At 33.7% G+C, this 25,330-nt stretch overlaps 2 protein-coding genes across 2 annotated transcripts; both read right to left on the bottom strand.

Moving 5' to 3' along the window:
* Positions 1–15,099: 15,099 nt before the first annotated feature.
* Positions 15,100–18,226, bottom strand: LOC132619701 (transcription factor CAULIFLOWER-like). The gene is made up of 6 exons (XM_060334528.1): positions 18,174–18,226; positions 17,995–18,060; positions 17,792–17,882; positions 16,496–16,947; positions 15,661–15,760; positions 15,100–15,354 (listed from the first exon to the last, which is right to left on the bottom strand). Exons 1-6 carry the CDS (start codon positions 18,224–18,226, stop codon positions 15,100–15,102), a joined length of 1,017 nt encoding a protein of 338 aa, XP_060190511.1.
* A 4,041-nt stretch (positions 18,227–22,267) lies between these two features.
* On the bottom strand, positions 22,268–24,874 carry LOC132617774 (cation/calcium exchanger 4-like). The gene has a single exon (XM_060332849.1). It carries the CDS (start codon positions 24,333–24,335, stop codon positions 22,449–22,451), a length of 1,887 nt encoding a protein of 628 aa, XP_060188832.1. The 5' UTR covers positions 24,336–24,874; the 3' UTR covers positions 22,268–22,448.
* Between the last annotated feature and the right edge of the window lie 456 nt (positions 24,875–25,330).

Raw genomic sequence — 25,330 nt, 5'->3', positions numbered from 1 at the left:
TTACTCATCTTTGCCGTAATGTTGGGGTGACTATGGAGCTTGGGGACTGCTATATGGAGTGCGATATCGCTTTTGACCCATTGAAGGTCAAGGGAGCACAGGGCAAGGGAAAAAGAAAAAGGACTGGCTCGGATGATAGTGATGATAGTGATGACAGTGGTGGCCTATAGGGTGGGAGTGGTCAGTCAATGACCTCGGGTACCCTAGAGCACATGGAGGATGATATGGCTGTAGTGAAGGAGGCCATGATAGGGTTTGCGCGGCCATCCATGGAGGCTGGGTCATCTAGGAGAGTTGTGGGTACGGGCTATTTTACTACTAAGAAGATGAAGAGTTACATGGAGACCCAGACCAAGATGGGAGAGGCTATGAATGCCTTACAGGGCACCTATGGATCCTTGTCTCAGGCCCATGTGGATCTCTGGGATAACTTGGATAAGGAGAAGAAGAAGAGTCGGGCTAGGAGTAAGCTGTTTGTGAAGAGCTGGAAGAGCGTCAAGAGTCTCTTGAAGGCCCTAGTCCCGAAGGTGAAACCTCCCAAGGTGACTACCAGAGATGCCTTCCAGTTCTCTTTCCTTAGTGCGTCCCGACTTAGCAGCGAGAACTCTAGTGACTCGGAGGATGGTGGTGATGAGGCGACTAGCCGATGAGTGGCTTAGAGATCCCCTTCCCCCCTTTTTATATCAGTTTTTGGTTATTATTGCCCTTGTAGGGCTTAGTGTTTAGACTATTTGCTTGCTTTTGGTTATTTTGGCATGTTTGGATAATCTTTTCTTTGTTGTTTTGGTGCGGGTGCCCCGGTTTAAGGGTGCTCGCAAGACAATTGCCCTAGTTGGGCGGATGTTTTTATGAGTGTATTTGCTTTGGAAATTGATTTCTTCTTAGTTTTTTGATGAATTATACAAGTTGGCAAAACAGGGAAGGAAGAAAGAGGCTACTGGTCAAATGGTATCGCTACGGCGGTCACTCGACTGCAGCAGCAGTACCGCTATGGCGACATGAGCCCCGCTATAGCGGTATCCTTCATATGTTGGGTCCGCTGTAGCGGTCCAGTGTTCACTATAGTGAGCCCGCCGTAACGGTCCCATTACCGCCACAGTGGTACTACAGTGCCAGTGGGCGGAACTTTTGCCCACCAGCTCGGATCGCGTAGGGGCTCACTTAATTGCTTAGCGCGTAAACACATGGTTTTCACCCACGAGTACGAATGCGCTATTAACTTGCTAATATTCCTAGAATAAGCACCTAGTCTATAACACCAACATTATCACTGAAATTTTCGTTTGGTCACACAATAATTATGCACCTACTACAGAGAGTCTTCCTCGAGTCAAAATAGAGAGACGCCAATTGGATCTAACTAAGAGACGGCGTACTGGGGTGGCACGATAGAATGAATGAGGAGAAACTTCTAGATGTCCTATAGCCTCTTGCGGACGGGTACGGACGTCATCGTACCATTCCACAAGACTCTACTAGACATTTGCTCTTATACTTGTGAGATCGGTAACCTAGGCTCTAATACCAACTGTCACAACCTGTGGGCTGGGTTGTACACCTTCTATCTCATGTTCGTTACCCTGTGAGGCTTTACAAAGACAGGGATACAAGCATGCAAGGGTTGCACTACCCCAACTGTAAGACCCAATCGCATTAACGTCCTTGATCATAGGCAAGTACATAAGCTTTAAGTAACTACCAGATGTATCTTCCATCAACGTACCAGCAATCAACTAAAACATGCAACATAGCTATCTGTTTAACTATATCCTGTGTTTCCGTGTCCAGCAATTTTAGCTGACGTTGCATATGTGTATTAAGAAAAGATACCTTCAGGAAACTATATTTGATGTCTCCAGGAATTGGAGAAAAACCTAATAATCTTGCACAAATACGTTGCTAATGCACTTTGTCCCTAGTCTGATCAATCCCAAGTACTGGATTACCATTCACGGGTAAACCATACAACACCTCTACATCCTGGAAGGTGATCGTCGCCTCACCCGTCCTAAAGTGGAATGTATGAGTTTCGGGATGCCATCTATCCACCAGTGAAGTAATCAAACTAGGGTCAACAATAGGCCACTGAGATCTATAAACACCGTACAATCCAGATAGTCTAATCACTTCTAAAAATTGTGGCATAATGAGAAGTTTCTTTACGAGGTCCCAAAACTTTCCATCACACCTCCTCGTATTCAAAACCATATTGTCTTTGCCATCCCATATATCTCGTGCCTATGGGTGAGTTGTTCAGTTAATACAGACGGGTCAAGTGGACCGGGATCCAATTGGTATGCATTATTACTAGCCATTAAGAAAGTACCTATACACAGGTGAATATTTTCAGAATAATAAACAAATAAATCCCAAATAATAGCTACGAAAAATTACCTTATCATAATATTATTATAAAAGTGGGAAGCTTCAAATGTTAAAGTTGGATTACCAAAATGCCCATCAAATATTGAATGACCATTCAACCCTCCAATTTAATAATATTCCTTTGAAATTCTTGTACAAAAATGTAAATATATATTATAATAAATATCAAAGATAAAATTGATCGCATTCAATTTATGTACAAATTTTAGACATTTACTCTTAATAGTATAATCTTACGTTATATGTCATCCTATTTCATTACTTGTGCAATTTTTCCATGTTGGGTCATTAATATTCAATTACGAATCATAATTATCAGCAAGTCTCTTCCACTACCCAATATGAATATACAAGTAGAATACGTAATGTACTTTCCTTTAGAAATGCTGATATTTTTTGTATCCAGGCCAAATTCACATAATGTTTGGTTTAGTGCATTTAAGTTGGATATTAAATTTTAGATTGATTAAATGAATGTACCAAAGGTTACATTTTCTGTAGATTGTGGACCTTTCAATTCCTCTCATTAAAGAATCATTTTACTGTAATTTACTTATCAGACTTTGTGCGTATATGACGGAAAGAAAGATTGAGATGAACAAAAATTGCTCTTTGTATTTCTGATAAAAACGTATATGTTGTACAATACCTATATATATATAGCTAACTAAAAGAATCTACAGAATAACTATCTATACACCTGTCACTATCGTATTTGTTTCCATCTAACAAATTACTAGAAATTAAAAATATAGAAATAAGATAATTACAAGGAATGTTCTAGACTATCTAATGTGGAATATGTACTATATTCTCTCCTACAGCTGTTATATCTTCATTGTATCTGTATGGGCCTCTTATCAATCTTCTTTGCTTATAATAGGCCCAATACTGTGCAAATCAACACAATATTCCATTGATCCATTTAGACCACTTCAGACTTCATTTTATGACTTCAGACAAGGAACTTCTTCTCCTCAATTGCATCGAATCAGTTCCTATTTCATCTTTAGAGTTATCATCTCCAACACCCCCCCCCTCCCCCTCTCAACGTGGAGGGGGTGATTCTCACACCCAAGTTGGACAATATCGAGTGATGAGAGGGACCAGATAAAGGCTTTGTAAATAGATCTGCTAATTGAGAGGAAGAAGGCACAAAGAAAGAGAGATCAAGTCGGCGAGAAATTGTTGCCAGACGAAGTGACAGTCCAAATCGACATGTTTGGTGGGCTCATGGAAGACCGAATTTTTTGTGATGTGAATCGCAGCCTGGCTGTCTGAAGGAAGAGGTATTGGAAGAGAGGAAGAGAAGGAGAGATAGAAAGATCATCTAATAAGCGAACAAGCCAAGTAATCTCTGCTACGATGCGACGCATGGAGCGATATTCGGCTTCAACCGATGAAAGTGAAAGAGAAGCTTGTTTCTTGGATTTCCAAGAAATAGGACTTCCACCAAGGCTAATAAAATAGCCACTAACAGATCTTCGAGATTCCGGACAAGTAGCCCAATCGGAATCGCAAAAAGCGAGTAGTTGAAAAGAAGGAGAAACAGTCATAAAAATGCCCAATCTAGGGCTAGAAAGAAGATACCGGAGCACATGAACAGCAGCATCGAAATGGGATTTCCTGGGATCCTGCATCTATTGACTCAAATGTTGGACCGGAAAAGAAAGATCGGGTCTAGTGTTCGTCAAAAAATTGAGTTGGCCAATTAATCGCTGATAAGCAGTAGGGTCAGCAAGTGGAACACCATCATTAGCATGCAATTTACAAGATGGATCCAAAGGAAAAGAAGTTGGCCGGAGGGACAAACAATTATACTCACTGAGAAGGTCCAAAGTGAATTTTCGTTGGCTCAAAATTAGACCTTGAGATTCCCTGACGACTTCCATGCCAAGAAAATAATGTAAGGCCCCTCAATCTTTTGCCTGAATTCAGAATCAAAAAAATACTTGATAGAGTGTAATTCCTCCAAATAATTTCCTGTTAAAATGATATCATCCACGTAGACTGCTAGAATAGAAACTGATGTGCCACTATGAAATAAGGAATAATCATTAAGAGAATGCACATAACCCTTGAAACTGAGTGCAACAGTCAAACGAGCATACCATTGGCGAGAAGCCTGTTTAAGACCATAAATAGATTTCTTTAGGCGATAAACATGTGTAGGACTAGGAGCAGTCATACCTGCTGGAAAACGCATATAAACTTCTTCCTCTAGCTCTCCATGAAGGAAAGAATTATTGACGTCTAGCTGAAAAAGACCCCATCCTTTTTTAATTGCAATAGCCAAAACACATCGAATAGTAGTCATTTTAACGACGGGACTGAATGTTTCAGTAAAGTCCACACCTTGTCTTTGTGTGTCACCTCGAATGACTAGTCGAGCTTTTAACCTTTCTAAAGATCCATCAGATTTAGTTTTGACCTTATAAACCCATTTGCAAGCCAATGGTTTCTTTCCAGGAGGAAGTTCCATTACTTCCCAAGTCTGATTAGTGACCAAGGCATCTAATTCTTTTGACATAGCTAACTGCCAATCGGGATCTAAAGAAGCCTGAGAATAACTAGTAGGTTCTTGAATGTGAGACAAAGTATTAAGAAAATGTTGATTAGACTCAGTTAATGCATTAAAATAAAAAGAGGGAACAGTGGGAGGAGATAAAAAACAAGAAGAAGAAACATCAGTAAGACAAACAGTGTTGCAGATATAATCTTCTAAATAGACAGGTGCTTAAACAGACCTAGTAGACCTTCTTAAAATTAAAGGATCAAGAGTAGGTGGACTATTTAGAGGAGGAGATGAACTAGAAGATATAGAAGAAAGGCTGGATTGAATATGAACAGGAGAAGATGAAGAGGAATGAGTAGGAATAGGAGGAGATAGACAACGTGTAGTGGAATTGGGAAAAGAAGTAGGAGAAACATTAGGAACTGGAAAATCAGTACAGTTTGTAGTAGAGGAAGGAGTAGAAAAAATAGGTATTGCACCATGATGATGAGAAGGATCAAGAGTATGACCAAAAATGAGAGAGGGCGCACTAAAAGGATAAATTGTTTCATGAAAAATGACATTTCTGGAAATTAAAAAAAAAAATTGAGAGGTAAGGCCAAATAACTTATATCCCTTTTTCCCATAAGGATAACCAACAAAAGCACAAGGTTCTGCTCTAGGATCTAATTTAGATCTGCCTTGGGATAAAGTAGAAGCAAAACAAAGGCAACCAAAACACTTAAAATTGGAATAACTGGGAATTTTACCAAAGAGTAATTCATAAGGTGTTTTGAGGTTTAGAATTTTAGAAGGACACCTATTGATAAGGTAAGTAACAGCCATTAAAGAATCACCCCAAAAAGTGGTCGGTAAATGAGATTGAAAAAGCAAAGATCTAGTAACTTCTAACAAATGTTTATGCTTTCTTTCAACTATACCATTTTGTTGTGGTGTAGCCACACAAGATGTTTGATGAACAATCCCCAAAGAAATGAAAAATTAAGAGGATTCTTTGCTGGAACCCAATTCCCATGCATTATCTGATCTGATTTGCTTAACTTTCAGATTAAATTGCCTTTCAACCATGCTAAGAGAAAAGTCCATGTTCCTCTACTATAGTCATCCACTATCGTGAGAAAAAATCTATAACCATCATGAGTGTGAGTCTTGAAAGGCCCCCAAGTATCTATGTGAATTAGATCAAATATAGCTTGAGAAGATATTTCACTAGTAGGGAAAGGAAGCCTAGTTTGACTGGCCAGAGGACAAATATCACAAGGAGTAATAAACTTGGTAGAAACCAAAATAGGAGTTTCATTGATATTTTTCATGTTTGACAAAGGCATGTGCCCAAGCCTAATATGCCATAACTTGTGGCTTACATCAGAATTGGAAAAATAAGAAACAGTAGAAGACAATCTACTTTTAGGGAATTTAAAAACAGAATTAGAAATACTAGAAAAGTTATTACATGTCTTGATAGACTTAGGGAATTTAGAAAAACTATTCTGCAGCAAATAAAGACCATTGAAATAATCACCAAGGACCTTGGGGCTCTTCATTGAAGGGCCCTGCATCAAACAATGAAAAGGAGTAAAGATAATAACCTGAAAAAGTTGTCTGCATAACTGATAAATAGAGAGAAGATTATAGTGAAAACTAGGCACAAATAAGACACTATGAATGGTTAAATCCGGAAAAATTTTGACTGATCCTGTATGACTAACTTGAACTTTTTGAGAATTAGGAAGATTGACTGATATACGTTTGGATAATGGCTTAAGATTAAGAAAGAAATGCTTATTGAAACTCATATGTTCAGTGGATCCTGAATCTAGGATCCAAGATTCTTTATCAATCCGTTTAAGAGTGTCACTGGAATGGAAAGAAAAAGGTGATAAGCTTATACCAACACAGTTAGCAGAGGCTGTAATCTCAGAATTATTGCCTGGGTCACTGTTCTTAACTTGGTGAAGCAGCTGGACAATTTGATTCAACTGTTCTTGGGTGAGTGGCTTTGTATGGTCATCTGAATCATTATTATACATGAAATGATCACTTGTAGCATTAGTAACAGCAGCATGTCCCTGCGGCATCTTTTGAAAAAAATTCTATTTAGTAAATTTGAAAGTAGGAGGAAAACCATTAAACCTATAGCATTTGTCAATAGTATGACCAGATTTCTTGCAATATTTGCAAACAAGATGCATATTCTGATTGTTATAAGAACCCTTGTTACCCTTATACTCATACATTCCATTTTTCTGTCCAGAGGCTGCTTGCTGCAACAAATGAAGATGATTCCCCTGGATATTTAGTAACTGTTGTTTGGTTTGCTGCGATAAAAAAAGATGATTCCCCTAGATATTTAGGGGTATTTTGAAACTCCCTTTGCCTCTCTTCTTGCATAAAAAGAGCATAAGCATTGGCAACAGCTAGGAGAGGTGAATCATCAATATGTTCCCTCTTGCTGCACAGTAAGAATCAGTTAATCCTATCAAAAATTTAATTAGTCTCTCACCCTGTTTAGCCTTAATATTTTTCTCCTTGGCTCCACAAGAACAAGCACAACTACAAAGGGTAAAATACTCCAAAGGCTCGTCCCAAAGCTTCTTCATTTTGGTATAATAGGTAGCAATATTGCTAGATCCCTGCACAAGATCACTTAACTCTTTTTGTAGCTGAAAGAGTTTGGCACCACAACTCTAGCCAAATCTAGCCTCTAAATCATCCCACAAATCCTTTGCGGTAGAGTAGATGACACTTTTAGAGATTTCACGCGACAAAGAATTAAGGAGCCAAGAAATTATCATATTGTTTGCTCTACTCCATGCTTTGCTGAGAACTACATCTGGACCTGGTTCTGGAAAGGTTCCATTAATAAAACCAGCCTTGTTCTTAGCTGTGAGAGCAATCATCATCCCTCGTTTCCAACCAGCAAAGCTCCTTCCATCAAAAGCTGAGTTGACAAGTAGAGTTCCAGGTGAATTTGATGGAGCAATAAAATAAGGATGGGATGGGTCTATTGTTTCAACAGAAGTGGATTTTTCACCTTGTGTAATATCAGATACCTCAACCATTGTAAAAGTGATAAAATAAGAGGATTAGGAGTGCGAAAAAACAATGAAGGGACTGGTTTATAAAACCTGCTCTGATACCATGACAGAAAGAAAATTGAGATGAACAAAAATTGCTCTTTCTATTTCTGATAAAAACGTATACGTTGTACAATACATATATATATATATATAGCTGACTAAAATAATCTATAGAATAACTATCTATACACCTATCACTATCTTATTTGTTTCCATCTAACAAATTACTAGAAATTAAAAATACAGAAATAGGATAATTACAAGGAATGTTCTAGACTATCTAAGGTGGAATATGTACAATATTCTCTCATACAACTGTTATATCTTCATTGTATCCGTATGGGCCTCTGATCAATCTTCTTTGCTTATAATAGGCCCAATAGTGTGCAAATCAGCCCAATATTCCATTGATCCATTTAGACCAATTCAGACTTCATTTTATGACTTCAGACAAGGAACTTCCTCTCCTCAATTGCATCAAATCAGTTCCTATTTCATCTTTAGAGTTATCATCTCCAACAATATATAATGTATCTAATCTAGATTTGCAACAAACAGAGAATAGAGATATAGGAAGCGGTTTCAAGACGCCAAAAGGTTCCTTCTTTCCGGTCTATTTACGTATATATAGGTGTAGTAAAATCTCTTAACTATAAACTTTATATATATTGCAGCTCCAGATCTATTGATATGCAGAGGAGGTTCTTTCGGTCTGGTCACTAATCATGTTTTCTTCTTCCTTTTTGTACTGTCTTGATCGACTTTTCTTAATTCTTAATGAGATTTTATTATGTGTATTCGTTGATGTTGTAAGTTTATATCTTGACAAGTGGGCACGCACCTCTATATCCTATCAATAGTCAGGGGACTGTTGTTTGTAACTACTAGCTATCCATCTAGCCATGATAGCGAAGGCTCAAAAAAAAAAAAAATTGAATGACCAAATTTTCTTTCGGTCATTAAGTTGATGTTTATGGGCAAAGTTATTAAAAAAGTCACAGGTTTTCTTTATCAGTTGGTACTTTAGGTTCCTTGAAATTCTGATTTTTGTTCGAAAAAGAAGGTTCTAATATTTGTTGTTGTTTCATCTTTAATCTTTTAACGAAGTTTTTAACTCTTTAAAAAGGTACCACAACCACTAAAAGAGGGTCTGAGAGGCATGGATAGTGATAAGATTGTAGTAATCCCGTTTCTATCATTAAGTTCGCATGCTCCACTTTAATTAGGGGTTTGATTTTCCAAATTCTTTTTGCTTTTGAGATTGTTTTTGGCAATCAAAAACATGTATGCACTACAATTTGCTAATTAACTTTTGTAATAACTAACGCAATATATCTATATCTATATTATATTAAAAGCATGAACTCCCTAACTTGAAAGTTAAATTACATATTAACCCTTCTTAAAAACCTAATTAGAATTGCCTAAGAGCCCGTTTGGATTGGCTTATAAGTTGCTTATAAGCTGTTTTCAGCTTTTTTGAGTGTTTGACTGGCCAGCTTAAAGTCATTTTGTGCTTAAAATAAGCTTAAAAAAATAATTGGGTCCATTTGACTTAGCTTATCTAAAGCGGCTTATAAGCCAAAAAAAATAAGTTAGGCTACCCCAACTTATTTTTTTTAGCTTATAAGCTGTTTGCAGCTTATAGGCATAAGCCCATCCAAACATGCTCTAAATAAACTTCTAAAATTTTACTTAATAGCCACCAACATTTAAAAGAAAAAAGGCAACGCATCTGTAATGACCTCGAGGGGAATCGAAGGGTAGACTGGGCATTTGTTGGGGAGGTTATTATAGAGTACACGTGTACGCGCAAGATTAGAAGTAAATAAGTGAGGTTCGACGGTAGAGATCAGCTGACGGATTCCTATAACTAACTAGCGGACTCGGCTACAGTGTTTTCAACGAATGTGTGGTATCTTCCTTTCCTCTTTTCAATTCTATTCTCTCCCTTTTTCTATTACAGAATTCTCAATCCTTCTTCTTCTCTTCTTTCTTCTTTCTTCTTTCTTCTTCTTCTTCACAAGGAAATTATCGTCTATGGAGCTTCATCTAGTTAATTAGTTCCATTTCTCTGCATTTTATTAGTCTTCCTGTAATTTTCCATTCAGTTCATCAATAGATCAGAAAATTGTCTCAAAAATAGCCTTTAATTTCTATTGTTTGATTGAGATCACTACAGCATCGATCATGGCACTTCTTTGCAGAAAGTACCTCTTCGCTGGAAAAAAAAAAAAAAAAACCACTGCTTTGAACAACCATCACCAAACGCCTCACTTCACTCCAATGCTTCAAATTCCTTTATCACGAATCTGCAACACTTCACAAAAGAAAAAAGGCAACGCATCATACACGCTTTTTTTGTAGAAACGTTTCTCTTCGCCGAAAAAGAACCACGCCTTCTAACAACAATACTCTAATGCTTCATATTCCTGATACAACAATCAGGCAACTATTTTTAACGGGTATGTTGGTTCTCTTTTTTGTTGCCGTAACTATTTTCCACTTGTATTTGTTAGTGTCTATGCGTAATTGAGAAGATCAAACAAGCGTTGAAATTTGCTTCTCTATTTTTTCTTATTACAAACAGGTTTGAGAATTAAATTTTAGTCAACAGTTAACGTGTAGCTATACTTGAAACACTTTTTTTAGGCACATACTATGTATATGTGGATGAATGTAACCTTGCCTCTCTATCTTTTTGAGATTTGGTTTAAGAAATTTTAGTTGATTGTTTAATTTTTCTATCATGAAAGATTATTGGGTGTTTATTTTGAATTTGTATTTGCATTCTACACTATCAGATATGTACTAATAACAATGGGCACTCCGTTTCTCCCTTTGTAGATATATGGTTTGAGATTATTTTTTTCCAGTTGAATATTTAATTTTTTCTACTACCAGTATGTAGATTGTGTTGATAGATAGCTCAAAGTACAAATGAAGCACCAAGGGAATATACACTTTAAAAATAAAGTCAAACAACTGATCAATAGATTAAAAATTCTGTATCCAATATAATATGTTTTGTATTCTACTTACAAGCTACTTGAATGACTCACTTATTCTTTTTTTACTAATTAAAATTATTTAAATATACAAACTAAAAAGCTTGAAGCTTGTTTGCACAAGCTTAATCTCCTTATTAAGCTACAAATGTTTTAGCTGAAACTCTTGGACTCCTAAGTTTTTAGTATGAACAGTCAACTTGGTGCAAATATAGTCCTTGAAAATGAAACTAACGATGTTCTATTCAGTTGTCTTTTAAAATTGAGAATATAAACGGTTATTGATTGTGTAGTTCATTAATATTTGTGGGCAATATTTGATCCAAAGATAGAATGTAAGATTGCTGTTGTTGTATTGATTACTTCACCTGCTATAGGAGTTCAATCAATTCACCCAATTTTTCAAAGTAAATGCATTTCAAAATCAAGTTCATGCTCTTGTAATATCTTTTGTTGAGCCTTCAAATAAGATAGCAATAAGAATATATTTGTCTTGAAAAAGTTAATTTTCTATTTTTTCTTGTTGGGAGAATTAAATTATAACATATATCATTTGATATTTATCGCTAATTTTAATTTCATGCTTTTCAGATGTTTGCATATTAGTAACACTAACATCAGGACATAGCAGGTGGAGAGGAACAATAGTTACAAATGAGTGTAAGTTAAACGTTAACACAACTTTTCATGAAAATATTCATTTTATGTAATTAGATTAATTTATGGAATTTATAATTTTAAAGATACTTGCGGGCATCACTTGATCCAAAAGTAGAATTTCAATTGCTCGTGTTGTGTTGATCACTTCACCTATTGTAGGAGTTCAATCGATTCACTCAATTTTTAAAGTAAATGCCTTTCAAAATTAAGTTCATGCTTTTAAATATTGTTGAGCTGTGAAAGTTTAAGAGTCTTGTTTTTTAATTTATAGATACATTCTTCAGTTGTCCCATCAGAATTATTTTATTTTAAAAATAGTACTTATTTTGTTTGAGATTTGGCAAGATTAGGAAAAATTAAAATTATGAAGTCAATGAAAACAAAGGTCATGATAAATAAGGAATGTGTGTTAGTGGGTAAGAATTTTTTTCGCTTGAAAAAATTAATTTTCTACTTCTGTTTTTAGGGAGAATCAAGCTATAACAACAATTACTTTGTGTTTATCACTTATCCTAATCTGATGCTTTGTAGATGTTTGCATGTTAGTAACAGTAACATCACTTATTTAAGAAGGACAGAGCGGGTGGAGGGAGACAATAATTACAAATGAAAGATATGTAAATTAAAATTATGCAAGTTTTCATGAATAATATTCATTTGATGTGCTATATATACTTCACCGTTCATGTAATTTACGCAAATAGTAATTTTAACATACATGTATGATTACACAAGTATTATTTTATTCGAATATTTCACCTAAAAAGACGGTGAATTCTTGAAAAAATAAAATAAGATAAGCTAATGCTTGGATGCGATCAAGTATGTGCAATGATAACTCAATCAAAGGTTTAAGCAAGTCATCATGTTGGATTCTATTTATCCTTTTGATTATTCATCTTTGTAGTTTTAGACGATATTCAATCATGACCTTGACAAACAATTTACTATATGACCAGTCACAAAAATTATATGTTATCCTTTATTTATATTTTTACTCCAAATTTTATTTAAATACTATTATTTAAAAAAATTACATATTACATGACTCGACATACACGTGCAACGTATGTGTCGAGAAATTAGTATATATATACGTCCTAATTTATTCCAATTTATGGGACACTATTTGACTTGTCACAAAATTTAAGAAATAAAAAAAAAAAAACTAAAAAGTAAAGGGTTCCACACATAAATTGGGACAGAGGGAGTATAAATTGACACAAAACATACTTATATCGCATATGTCTAAAAAATTAATCATTTTGTAAGTTAAGATTATCTAACAGCTTGAAACGGTCAAGTTAGTCTAATAAGCTTATCATGTATTTTATTTTTTCCCTTAGAACTTTATGTTATACATCATACACATGTTTAAACAACATTTTTGCGATTTTAAAAAAATTAAACTTATTGACATGAACACACGTGAAACGCCAAATACCGGTCGAAATAGATTTATATTCATCAATTTGAGTTTTTATTTTCCCCTTAAAATTTTGGAGAATACATCGAATATATATATTTTTAATATTATTTATATTATTTTAAAATATCTATACTATTAGGATGGGATATACGTGTAACGCACGTGTGCAAAACTAGTCAATACAAACATATGAAGCAGTTATCTATAAAACAGATGCAAGATACTCCATAAACTGGACAATATAATCGTAATTGCAACGTAAATGCAAATTCTACTCAAATAAATTTATCCATCCCATATGCAATTTGGAATAAGTGGTCAATAACTAGAATTGTTTTGAAGCTCAAATTGAATAAAAAAGAACTCTCAAACAGGACAATAATGATATTAAATTGATCTTCAATACGATTTTCAGTAACCCCACATAGCTAGCTTCAATTATGTAACTTGTTTCTACAGAAATATAAGCTAAAGGAACCATAACCCAAAAATATCAGTAGAAAAAAGAAGACCCTATAACTACTGTCTAAAATTGAACAATCATGGATCCCATCTCAATTCCTATATGCACCAGGGACTCAATCCCCGTGTGATTTTTGAAAATTTTACTACCCAAATCAATCAATATTCTCTTCAACAACACAATTATCCGAAACACATTCAGTATAACATCATTACCATTCCTTTAAGTTTAAGCTCCTTAGGAACTTTCCCAATATGCTCCAAATTCCTCAAAGCATTAGCAGCAGAAGCAAACAAGGGTTCAGTAACCAAACAAGAGTCTTCACTAAAAAGACAGTATTTTTGCACAAATGAACAGAGAGTGACAAGATATTGCTTCATTTAAAAGTTTAAAATCCTAAACCAAGCAAAATAAAATCAGTCACGTGTACATACATACAAGTAACTGGGTATTCAACAAGAACACAATATATGGAAGAAAAAAACCAAAATAGCGATAAGATTGTGTGTATGTACCTACAAGTATTTAGGAATCAAAATCCCAACAGTCTTTCTGAGAAGACTATACATACAACAACCAATAAAGAAACAAATATAACAACAAACTGTTATTAGATTCAAATGGTTAAATCTCTAAAACCCCCAACAAAGAATAAGTATTTGGGTTATTGAGAAAAAATACCTTTGTGAATATTGGTTTGCCCAGGATTTTGGTTCAAAGTCAAAAGGTAAACACAGGTCATAGAAAAACATGGTTGTTGAACCAAGTCAAATTATTCCCAAGTATTCCTCCATCATCCAAAAAAGAAACACAGAAGAAGAGAAAACAGCTAGAACTCAATATCAACAGAATGTAGGTTTCTATTCCTATGTGTGAAGAAAAACATACCTCAATCAAAGAAAATATACTCCGTCTCAAGATTTTCTAATGATTTTTGATAGCACAATCGCAAATATACAAAGCTTTGAAAGTTTTTCAACTATGATTTGTGGAATTTCATGAAAATCAGTAGTGAATTTTTGTTTTTTCAGGGTTAAGGACTATTGGGATATGTTTTTGCCGTGATATTGTTTTAACAGTATACATATATATGGGCTGGAGTAAAAAGTATACGACATCGTTTTAAAAGAGGGACAATTACTAACTCCGGGCAGGGTTACGTATTAGCCACAATACGTTACCCATGGTAGCGTATTATCTTTTAACGCTGTTAACCCCGTAGCTTTTTTGCCCGTTGATTTTTTTAATAAAATAATACCTAATACGTTACTCAGGAATACTTTTATTCTAATTCTGTAAATTTTCAAAAAAACATATTATTTTAATGAATTAGCTTATATAATGGCTTGCTTCGGTCAAAAATTCAAGAGAAACTCTACGTTTACTTGGGTCAGAACGAAAGCAAATCTTTACGCTGGAGTTAAAGTAAGCGGGAAAAGAAAGTCCTGTTCTTTCACGTCAAAGACAAACCAACCATCAAAGAATCCTAGCTAACTTTTAACCTAATTAAGAGAGAGAAAACCCAAATTGAGCAAAGGAAATAAAACAAATGAATATAGCTATTTCATAGTAGTATTTGGTAGGTGAAAGTGATCAGCCATTTCATAATATTCTTCCCTCTGAGAAGCATGCATTTGATAAGAAGCAGTAGCAGTAGCAGCAGCATTTGGCAGCAGTTGATACTGATGCTGATAGTAATTAGTAGGTGTCACCACTGGTACAAAATAGCACACTGGTTGAGGATGAGGATATTGATGATGATCAACAATATTATTGCTTAACAACATATTCTGATCTCTCATCATCCCCATTGCCTGTTGATTTTCAACAATATTGTTATTTAACATCATCGGAAACATCCTTTGAGCCGAGGGTCTATCAGAAATAGTTTTTCTACCTCCCAAGGTAGAGGTAATGTCTGTGTACACTCTACCCTCTCCAGACTCCATCCGTGAGATTACACTGGATATGTTGTTGTTGTTGTTATTTAACATCATCATTTGATGGCCAACATGATGAGTAGTACTCTCCGGGAAATTCATCGGCTGCACTAATGGTTGTTGTTGTTGTTCGATAATTTCGAGTTGCAAGCTGCTTTTCCTAACCAAACTCTGCATTACGCATGGAGTATTTGGCTGATGAGTTGCTTGCTTTCCAAGAAAACTCATTGCATGCATGTCCTCTAAGGATATAGTCTGTGTTCCCTTCAAGAATTCCAACCTGTTTGGGAAAATAGAGAAACATAATTGTAAGAAGGCTCTAAAAGAGCGACGAATTACTAGCTTTACAGAAATATTGCACCAATTACTATCTTTAAAAGAGATATTGCTTCTTATTATACTCTTTACTAGAAAAGAGAAAATTTTCTTTCAGGATTAAAAAAAGCCGTGCATACTCCGTTTGTCCATAGATTTAATTCAAAACTTTGAAATTATATATATGAAGATTATTTAAAATAAATATGTACTTATTAAATCAGTTTGTTATTTCAATAGCAAACTTGAAATATGAAAATTGAAGTTTGAAGAATAGATTTTAGGAATTTTTGAAGTTCTCTTGCTTACAAAATTTCAACTTTGTTGTTGTGCTAGAAAATAATTTCAACTTTCATATACACTTTTTTCTTTTTCTTTCATATACATAATCTTAATCTTTCTCAACTTCGACTTCAAAAAGTACGTTTTTCAAATCATGTCCAAATGCCTATTTATAGTCACTTATCAACAAAGATCTACATTTATATAGAGTTTAGAGAAAGCGATTTAGAATAGTCATCTTATATCAAAGAAGAGTTATGTTCGTTTAAATGTAAAACTGAAATTTACATTTGTATTTGAATTCAAGTTTTAAATAAACTAAAAATACAAAGTTCATTAAGTATAAAAAGCTTTCAAACTTATTTAGCCTTCCGAAGTGGGATAGTCTTATACTAATGCAAACTATGGAGCAACATACCTTTGCTTTGTAACTTCAATTTTTGCACCCAATAAGGCAGTAAGTTGTTTCAGTTGGTCAGTAGACAAATTATCATAGAGTTGATCCCACGTTGGATACTTAGCCTCATGGTTACTTTTACGTAATTTTGCAGACTCGATCTCAACCTTTCTTGCTAAGTCCTTGAAGTAAAACGATAAATCATGTGTTCTTAACCTCCGATCATCGTCCGATCGCCCTCTATACGACTCGATTAAGCTCCGGACAGTATCTTTTTCCGGCCAGATTGTCACAGTTTCCTCTTGCTGCTTGTCGCTGTGTTTTGGAGCGTATATAATCATGCAAAGTTTGACTTGACACAAAGTTGATAATTCATCGGCCTTTTTCTCCAAACCTTTTTTCCTCTTTTGATACGTTAAATTTCGAGATCTTTCGTTTTTAATCAGTTCCATGCCAATTTTCCTTCGACCCATCTGTGAATACACAACATATAGGTTCAGTAATTTCATGAGTTTGGGTAATAAAATTATAATAATGAGACTCCAGTAAATCATTTTTAGATGAAAAGAAAATGAGCGAATGGAACAACGCGCAAGTGAATTGTAGCATTTTGTGTATCATGAGTGAATGGAACAACGCGTTATGAGTTTGTAGCAGAGAGTACATTTTCCCGCAAACTATATAAAATTGAGTTGGTTTTATACGAAGGTATTAGTACTATGTTATTTAAAGAAAAAGATTAATTTGGGTTAAAACAATTTAAGTACTTATACATTTACAAGATATAGACAAAAACGAGCAGAAAGTGAGGTACATATTTAAGGATTTTCATGTAAGAAACGGGTCTTTAAACCTCAACGCCATATTGTTAGAAATAATTTATCTAAGCAGACACAAAAAAAAGGGGATAAAATTAGATACAAGCGCCCAAGGTACAAGGGATTAAAAATTGAAATTGCTTTTATGTCATTATGTGATTAGAGACTAGTACATGCAAACATAATAAGAAACTCATTTTTGCAAACATAACACACATCAAATTCAAAAAAAAAATTGTCTTCTTGAAAAGTATGTCCGCAAGGACCGCAACGGAGAAGCTAGCTTATAAGCTAAAAGCATAAGTTGAAAATATCCAACTTTTGGCTTTTAGTTTATTTTTGTACTTTTTTTGCCTAAAAATAAATGCTTAAAAATATTGTTTTTATCTTTCTCAAATATCACAAAAAGTATAAAAGAACTTAAAAGTCAATAAGCACTTAAAATAAGTCAATACAAACAGAAATGGTTCACTAAAAAACAAGAAATATTAACCATTACCTCTTTGCAACTTAAATCATCCAACACCACAAGATAGTCAGAGACACCAAGCAAACCCTTCGTTTCTGAAATAAACACCAATGTGACAAGCCTAAAAGAAAAAGTATAAAAAAGTTAAAATTCAAAAAAGAAGAACACAAATAATTAACGCTTGAATTAATTAGTCAGCCCAATTTCTGGAATAATTGCAAAAGAATTTGCACTGCCAATAACCTATATCATCATCAGTAATGTACGACACAGTCCAAAGTTGTTGGTACAAACTAAAACTGAAAATTGAGGACAAAACAGATCCAAAAAGAGCAAGAAAGAGAGAAATTCAAATATGAGAAGAATGACTGATTAAAAAGGGATACCGAATCAGAGACAGACAGTTTGCAACCTTGTACGATGACTTCTTTCTATCTCCTTTTTTGGGTATTTTATGCTTGCCATTTTTTTACTTCTCGTGTAAGTTGTATTATTTTGAGTAGAATATATTTTCTTTCCTTTTTTATTTTACATGGTATATTTTTTATTTTTTTTTTGGTCTTAATTTCGCTTGTTACCTTTTATTTCCTTTTTTAGGTTCTTACATTGGTTGTGTTTCTTTGGTTCTTATATTGGTTTATGTTTCCTTCAGGGCCTGTTTGGAAAGCCACCTGGTAATTGGAATTGGTGTAATTACTAGGGTAGTAATTACACAGCCTAGTAATTACACAGTAGTGTAATTACAACGACTTGTTTGTTTGTCATAATGTAATTACAGTGTAATTACAAGCGTGTTGTTTGGTTGCACAAGTGTAATTACACAGTTAATTTAATTTAAAAATAAAATTTAATTAAAATTAATATTTAAAAAATATTTGCCTTTATAAATGATATGAAATTAGTTATTTAATAACACATTATTTTTTGAAAATATATTAATTAATAATCATATATTTGTAACTAATATTGTAAAAAATAATTGATATATATTTCAAATTAATAATATTTAATTTTAATTAATTATAAAACTTAAAAAAGACTTTTTTTGTGAGAACGTCATGGATTCGATGTTTGACAAAAAAATGATATTTATAAATATAATGTCATAACATTATTCAAACGTTTGACACAAAAAATCCATCAAATGTGAGTGAAAAATAAACAACATGCAATGTGAAAGCAAATAACTTAAAATTGAAAATATAACCTAAATTCAAAATCCAAAAGAAAAAGTTTAACATAATACTCTTATGTCAAATTCCAACGTTACAGAAGTAAGTTTCAACGTAACTTAAGTAAATAGTTTCAACGTAACTTAAGTAAATAATTCAAAAGAAAGGGAAAATATAAGTCTATAATCTCATTTACAACGAAATTCTACTTTAATAACATCACTCGTTATATGTCAAGTTTGTTAATGACTCATTTTTTCCAATATTAAGAGGTGTAGTTTCAAAAATTAGAATAATAACACGGTTATGCTAAATGAATAAAAAAAATACGAGCAACTACATGGAACCACAAGAAGTAAAGGTTAGGAATGAGAAGAAAGGAAATGAAAAATAAATAATATAAAAAGAAAAATACATTTTAAAAAATGAAAATAATTAAAAAGTAAAAATAAGAAAGAAATAAAAATAATAGAAATAAAAAATAAAGTTAAAATCAAAAGAAATTAAAATAATAGAAATAAAAAATAAATTAAAAATAAAAAGAAATTAAAATAAACAAACTAAAAAGTAACCCTGTAATTACAGGGTCAAATTGTGTAATTACACTCAATTACATCCAATTCCAATTACTTGGGTGGCTTTCCAAACAGGCCCTTAATATCGTTTTGGTACTCAATTTGCTTGCCCAATGTCCACGCTTTAGTAATTGCAAAAAAAAAAAAAAAAAATGTCAACGCTTTAGTAATTGAAGCTTTTTAGTCTTTATTTAATTTTTTATTATTACTTGCAAAGTTTATACTATAGAAGAGTCATGATGGACATGCCTGTGTAAATTCATTTACATTATGAGGGCGTTGTGGTAATTCCACTATCAACTGTAAAATGTTATGCGTGGGGTTCTGTAGTATGGCCTGGTCACCTTTTTACTCCCTAATTCAGTGTACACGTGTTTTTCTTGACTCCAAGCATATGCCAATATGCTAACTTCACACTCACAAGCATAATTTTACTTTGTTCAATCTTCTTATTCTTCCCACTATGTTAAGCCAATAAAATAAGGCTCTTTCATACAAATAATTCTTTACTTTAATACTAGAATATACTATGTTTTTTCGTTATTTATTTATGACACACCTTTTGAATTTCGAGAGTTAAATTTTTAAAATTTTGACAATAAATTTTTAAAACTAAAATTTACAATATATGTAAACTATGTAAAAGTACTATAAGTCATAATAATTGAAAATTTAAATATTTAAAGGCGTTTTGACTACATTTTAAGATGTATCAATAAAATAATATAAAAAGAATTGCAACTTATAATACTTTTCGTGTAGTTTGAATATCTAATTTTTAACTTTAAAATATTAAATTAATCTAATCTGATTTAGTTCAACAGTTAATCAAATAAACTATCGAGAAGTAAAATATGATAAATATTCTAAAAATAAACTATCGAGAAGTAAAATATGATAAATATTTTAGAATAGAGGGATCAGTGAATTGCCACCATATTTAAATTATATGACTTTTTCAGAAACTGAACAAATAAGAAAAATTCTATTGGACTTAATCATATTAATTTTACTGTAGTAACTTGCTTGCTTTAAATTTGTGATAGACCAACTCCCTAACAATAAAGAAGATAAGTGATAATTACATTGTTTAGGACGTTAAATTATGATAATAAGTTCATAATTCTTAAAAAAAATATATATATTATATCCATAGGGAGGAAGAGGATAAGAGAAAACATTAGTAATGAAATTTGAAACCATCATTTCATCTATGGAAGGTAGGAAGCTCACCAATTATGCTAATATAGGTCACCCATTTGATCTATATTTGAAATTATAGAAATATAACAAATGCTATTTAAATTAACTCAATTATAATTATCTTTATTAATAAACTACCACATCTTTTGTGTTGGGCCGTGCTTGCACAGCCTTACATCATCTAGTACCATATATACGCGGTAGTTTATTTGGAAGACAAGAAAGGCAAATTGCCATTCAATCATCTATAATAAATAACACCCCAATTATAATGGTTGTTTTTCTGTATATATGGTAAACACCAACCCTACAAAAGCTGCCAATTAGCATCAATTTGTTTACTTGGTGACTTGAAAACTAAAAATCATGGTAGGAAAAAAAGTCCTTTTTGCTAGAATATTTCCTTGTCATGAAATACGAGTGGGCAACTTAAATGACCCATGTTTGGGGCATTGGAACAAAAGTAACCACCAAAAACAAAAAGTAACAATAGTATCTTATGCGCACAAATTTTGTGCGCAATAAGACTTTATTGTGCCACTGATCGTTAAGTCCTATTGCGCACTAATTTTGTGCATAATAGGGGTTAGTTTTATTTTTCCCATACTTTGTATAATTTTAAAGTTTTGAAATTCACGTTTTTTTCATACTTTGACCAAAGATTAGTCATGTATCAAAATTCCAAAATATCAATATTTTATATAGAACCTGATATCTTTTTTTGCGAACAATAATGTAGGCTCAATATATCAAGTATACCAAAACGCTTGGATCGTCGTTTTAGGAATTATAAAGTGCCCCGAAGTAAATTTTGTTTGGAAACTTGTTATCGTTAGGTTTAAAAAGATTTTGATTTAAGCGTTTTATTATTTAGTCAAGACATTACTTTATTTCGAATATGTCGAGATTTTTTTCATAATTAATTTAGGACGTTACACGAGTTATTAATAAACGATAATAAAGACTAAGATAACTAATTATCTTTAAGAAAATAATATCAAAAAAATAAAACTAACCCTTATTGCGCAGTGCCCAAAAAGTACTATTGTTACTTTTTGTTTTTGGTGGTTACTTTTGTTGCAATGCCCCAAACATGGGTCATTTAAGTTTCCCACTCCATGAAATACAGTACATAGTTTACAGCCGAGTTTAACTTTGTATATATGTACTGAATATGTAACAAACTTCTATAGTATCAAATACGTACAAGGTAAGGTTATAGTAACCATATAATTAGTGGATATTAATAACCTGTCAAATCATTTAAAGTACTTATCTTGTATGAAAAGTCAAATCTTGTATAAAAAGTCAAATATTTTGAAGAATATTACAAAAATCTTTCTGGAATCAGAACAAATGAATTGCGACATTTTCTCTTTTATTTAACAAGTCATGATCTCTGCGTTTGGACTAAACTAGATTTTGTTTGGGTCAGCCCAATTGTTTAAGCCTATTCATGGTCATTGGACTTCATAATGATACTGGACAAGAGGGAAAAAGCCAGTAAGAAAATGATACTGATTTGCTTCTGCAAATTGAGATGTGAAAGATGTCAATAATTAAAAGTACAGTCCTATATTTTTCTGGTATATACATAAGACATCTTTCAAATTTGTGTTGCAATATTACACAAAGACAATTTCTACATTTGCAACATCTCACACAACTTATACATAATATTTCCCATAGCTCGGCCCAAAAAAAGGATGAGTTACGATGGAAGTTTTCTACTTAAAATTAGCTTATACCATTAAGTGAACCATCTCCTATAGCTAGCATAGCCCTGCTTGATAGAAAAACTACATAAATTGTCATAAGTCCCAATCCCAACGACTTGCTAGGGCGCATAGCGTTTCGAGGTAGCACAATGAGTGCCCAAACTAGTGCCAACATTAGAAATCCCATTGTGTAATACAAGCTATCATCTTTTGGAAGCATATAAGATTCTGGCCTTTTGGACAAAGCTCCAAGAAGCATGGAAATGCCTAAACCAACGAGCGTGTTGAACATAGGCCCCGCATAACATCCTGACATGGCGATCTGCACACCATCTGCACTATTCACAGCTATTGCAACATTTGACATTAAGTCACCCATGGAGTTGCCCCATGCCAATACGGTTAATGCTAGAATCGATGGATTGACACCAAAGATAACACCAAATGCCACTAGCAGAGCAACTAGCTCGTTTGCCACTATGTAAAACCAAATGATACTCATAAAGAAGCCTCCGAAAAGCCATGGAAACAAGAATCTTTGAGGTGGATGATCCGATGTCGTATAAACAAATGCAACACCTCCAAGTATACCACCAACTACAGCACCGACAACATATGCAGTGCTAGCAGGGCTACTCAAATCGTCCTGAGTGTTCCAAAGGAATGCTAAAAGCAGGGGCGCCAAAGAAGCACTTGAAACAGCATACAGTTTCGACCATCTGTCCTCATCAATAATGGGGATCGTTAACCTTCTTGGGAGTGTCAATGGTATTTCTAGCAGCGCAAACAACTTGGAACACGAAAAGGAAGACGATCGGTCATTAACATCATCCTGCTCATTCCAACCCCATAAAGCCATTGGACTTTCTACTGGAATTTCCTTCACAACTTCATCAGAGAAAATTGCCACATTTGAAGACCACATCCAATGTGGCAGCTGAGCTTGTAGCTGCGGCAATCCATCTACAGATTCCGATGCACCAAAAGAATCGTGCTCTCCATCTACGCTAGATACTGGTAACAATGGTGTAATTAAATCCAACTTCAAACTACTACCGCGATTCCTCAACATCTCATTTGCAGCAACAAAAACAGCATACACCAAATAAATAGCGATAAACGCTACTGCACCAAGAACAGTCACCTTATCTACAATCAAAAGCGCAAGAAGCGCAACGAGAGCTACAATAAAGAAACAAACATCCCTGATAAAACACTTCTTATCAATCTGAATACATTGCTCAGCAACACACAATGACACGGTACCAACAACAACACAAGTAACAAAAACAGCACCACCAAGAACACTATTCAAACCAACCTCACCAGAATCACTACCCATAAAAGCAGCAATACTAGCAAACACATCAGGTGCCCCATTCCCTAAAGGAAGCAAAGTAACACCAGCTACAGTTGGTGGCAATTTCAACAAATTGGATAACTTTTCAAGACAACAACAGAAGTAATCAGCAGCAGTATTCCCCAATAGATAAAACAAAGAAACCAACCAAATAGCAAGAGCTACATACCCCAAAACACTAAAACCTTCACACTCACAGTAAAAAAACAAAAGATAATTAAAGAAACCACCTGAATTACATTGACGATTATCCTTCAAGTACTCACATTTTGTACTATAACCCTTATGTTTATACAACCCCCCACAAAATTTAAGGTTTCTACTTGCAACCCCGACATCATGAGTATAATAACTCGATGAATTCCAACTTGTTTCAGATATTTCCCTTATGACAGCACTTATTTTGAAGCTATTTATAGAAAGTGGACTTTGAAGAACATGTTCTTTAAGGAAAAAGAAAAAAACCAAGACAGATAAACAAAGTCCATTGAATATTCCACGAAACCTGGAACGTTTTCGATAGTAAAAACGATTCAAAGTTTCCATTTTTGTTGAATTCTTGAAAACCCTTTAATTCCGACGAAGAAAGTGACTGAATATGGAAAAAACAAATTAAGGGTCTTCAAAGATTTGAATTTTATGAAGAGGGTTTGAAAATTCTTTAAGGAATAATTTAAATTCCCAAGTATATTAGCTTGGGACCAAAATTTTGTCAAGTGGGGATATTACAAGCTTAAAGGTTCAAGCAAAATAAATACCTGAGAGGAATTTGTAAAAGGGTTTCCTAGGTGAAATTTAGGTTTTTTTGTTGTTGAAAATTTTAGGATATTGTTTTGGAATAATAATATGAAGAATGGAAGAAATGGTAAGAGATGGAAGAAGGAAGAGAAAGGGTGGTGTTGTTATGGAGCAAGATAATAGGGAGCCATACATAGTTTTTGTTTTTTCTTTTTTCTTTTTTCCTTTTTCCTTTTTCAATTTTGTTTTTTGTGTGTGGAGCCATAGATAGTTGAAAGGACAACTGGTCGCTTTCTAAGATGAGTCGAATGTTCTTTTCGATGATGTTTGGGCTTTGTTTAGGGTCACCACATCTTTCATGAGTTAGGTGATTACTTGCCCAATCATAGAGTCCTCAATATTTTCAAAGGAAAATCTCTATTTATTTAGAGATAATTTCATAAATAGTTGTAGTTTAGAGTGTGATTACGAAACGTAGTTATCATTCGTGTATTTACGAAACGTAGCTACAGTTGTTGACTTATTGTATTAGAGATATCGGTTGTATCAGTTAAAGAGTTGTATCAGCCGGGTATCAGCTCAACTGTATCTGACGAGTATCAGCTTAACTGTATCAAACGGGTATTAGTTGTCTCAGCACATACTGTATTAACTGAAATCGTGCGAAAGAGTTGTATCAGCATATAATGTGTCAGCGTTGATAGTAACATTTCGAAAATACAGTAGCGACATTTCATAATTTTTGAAACTATAGGTACGTTTCATAATAAAATTCATTTGTTTCTTCTTCTTTTTATCTCAAC

Source organism: Lycium barbarum, chromosome 11 (assembly GCF_019175385.1).
Source record: "Lycium barbarum isolate Lr01 chromosome 11, ASM1917538v2, whole genome shotgun sequence".
Lineage (NCBI taxonomy): Eukaryota > Viridiplantae > Streptophyta > Magnoliopsida > Solanales > Solanaceae > Lycium > Lycium barbarum.
The sequence above is the reverse complement of the archived record's forward strand: the minus strand, read 5'-3'. Positions and strand labels throughout refer to the sequence as shown.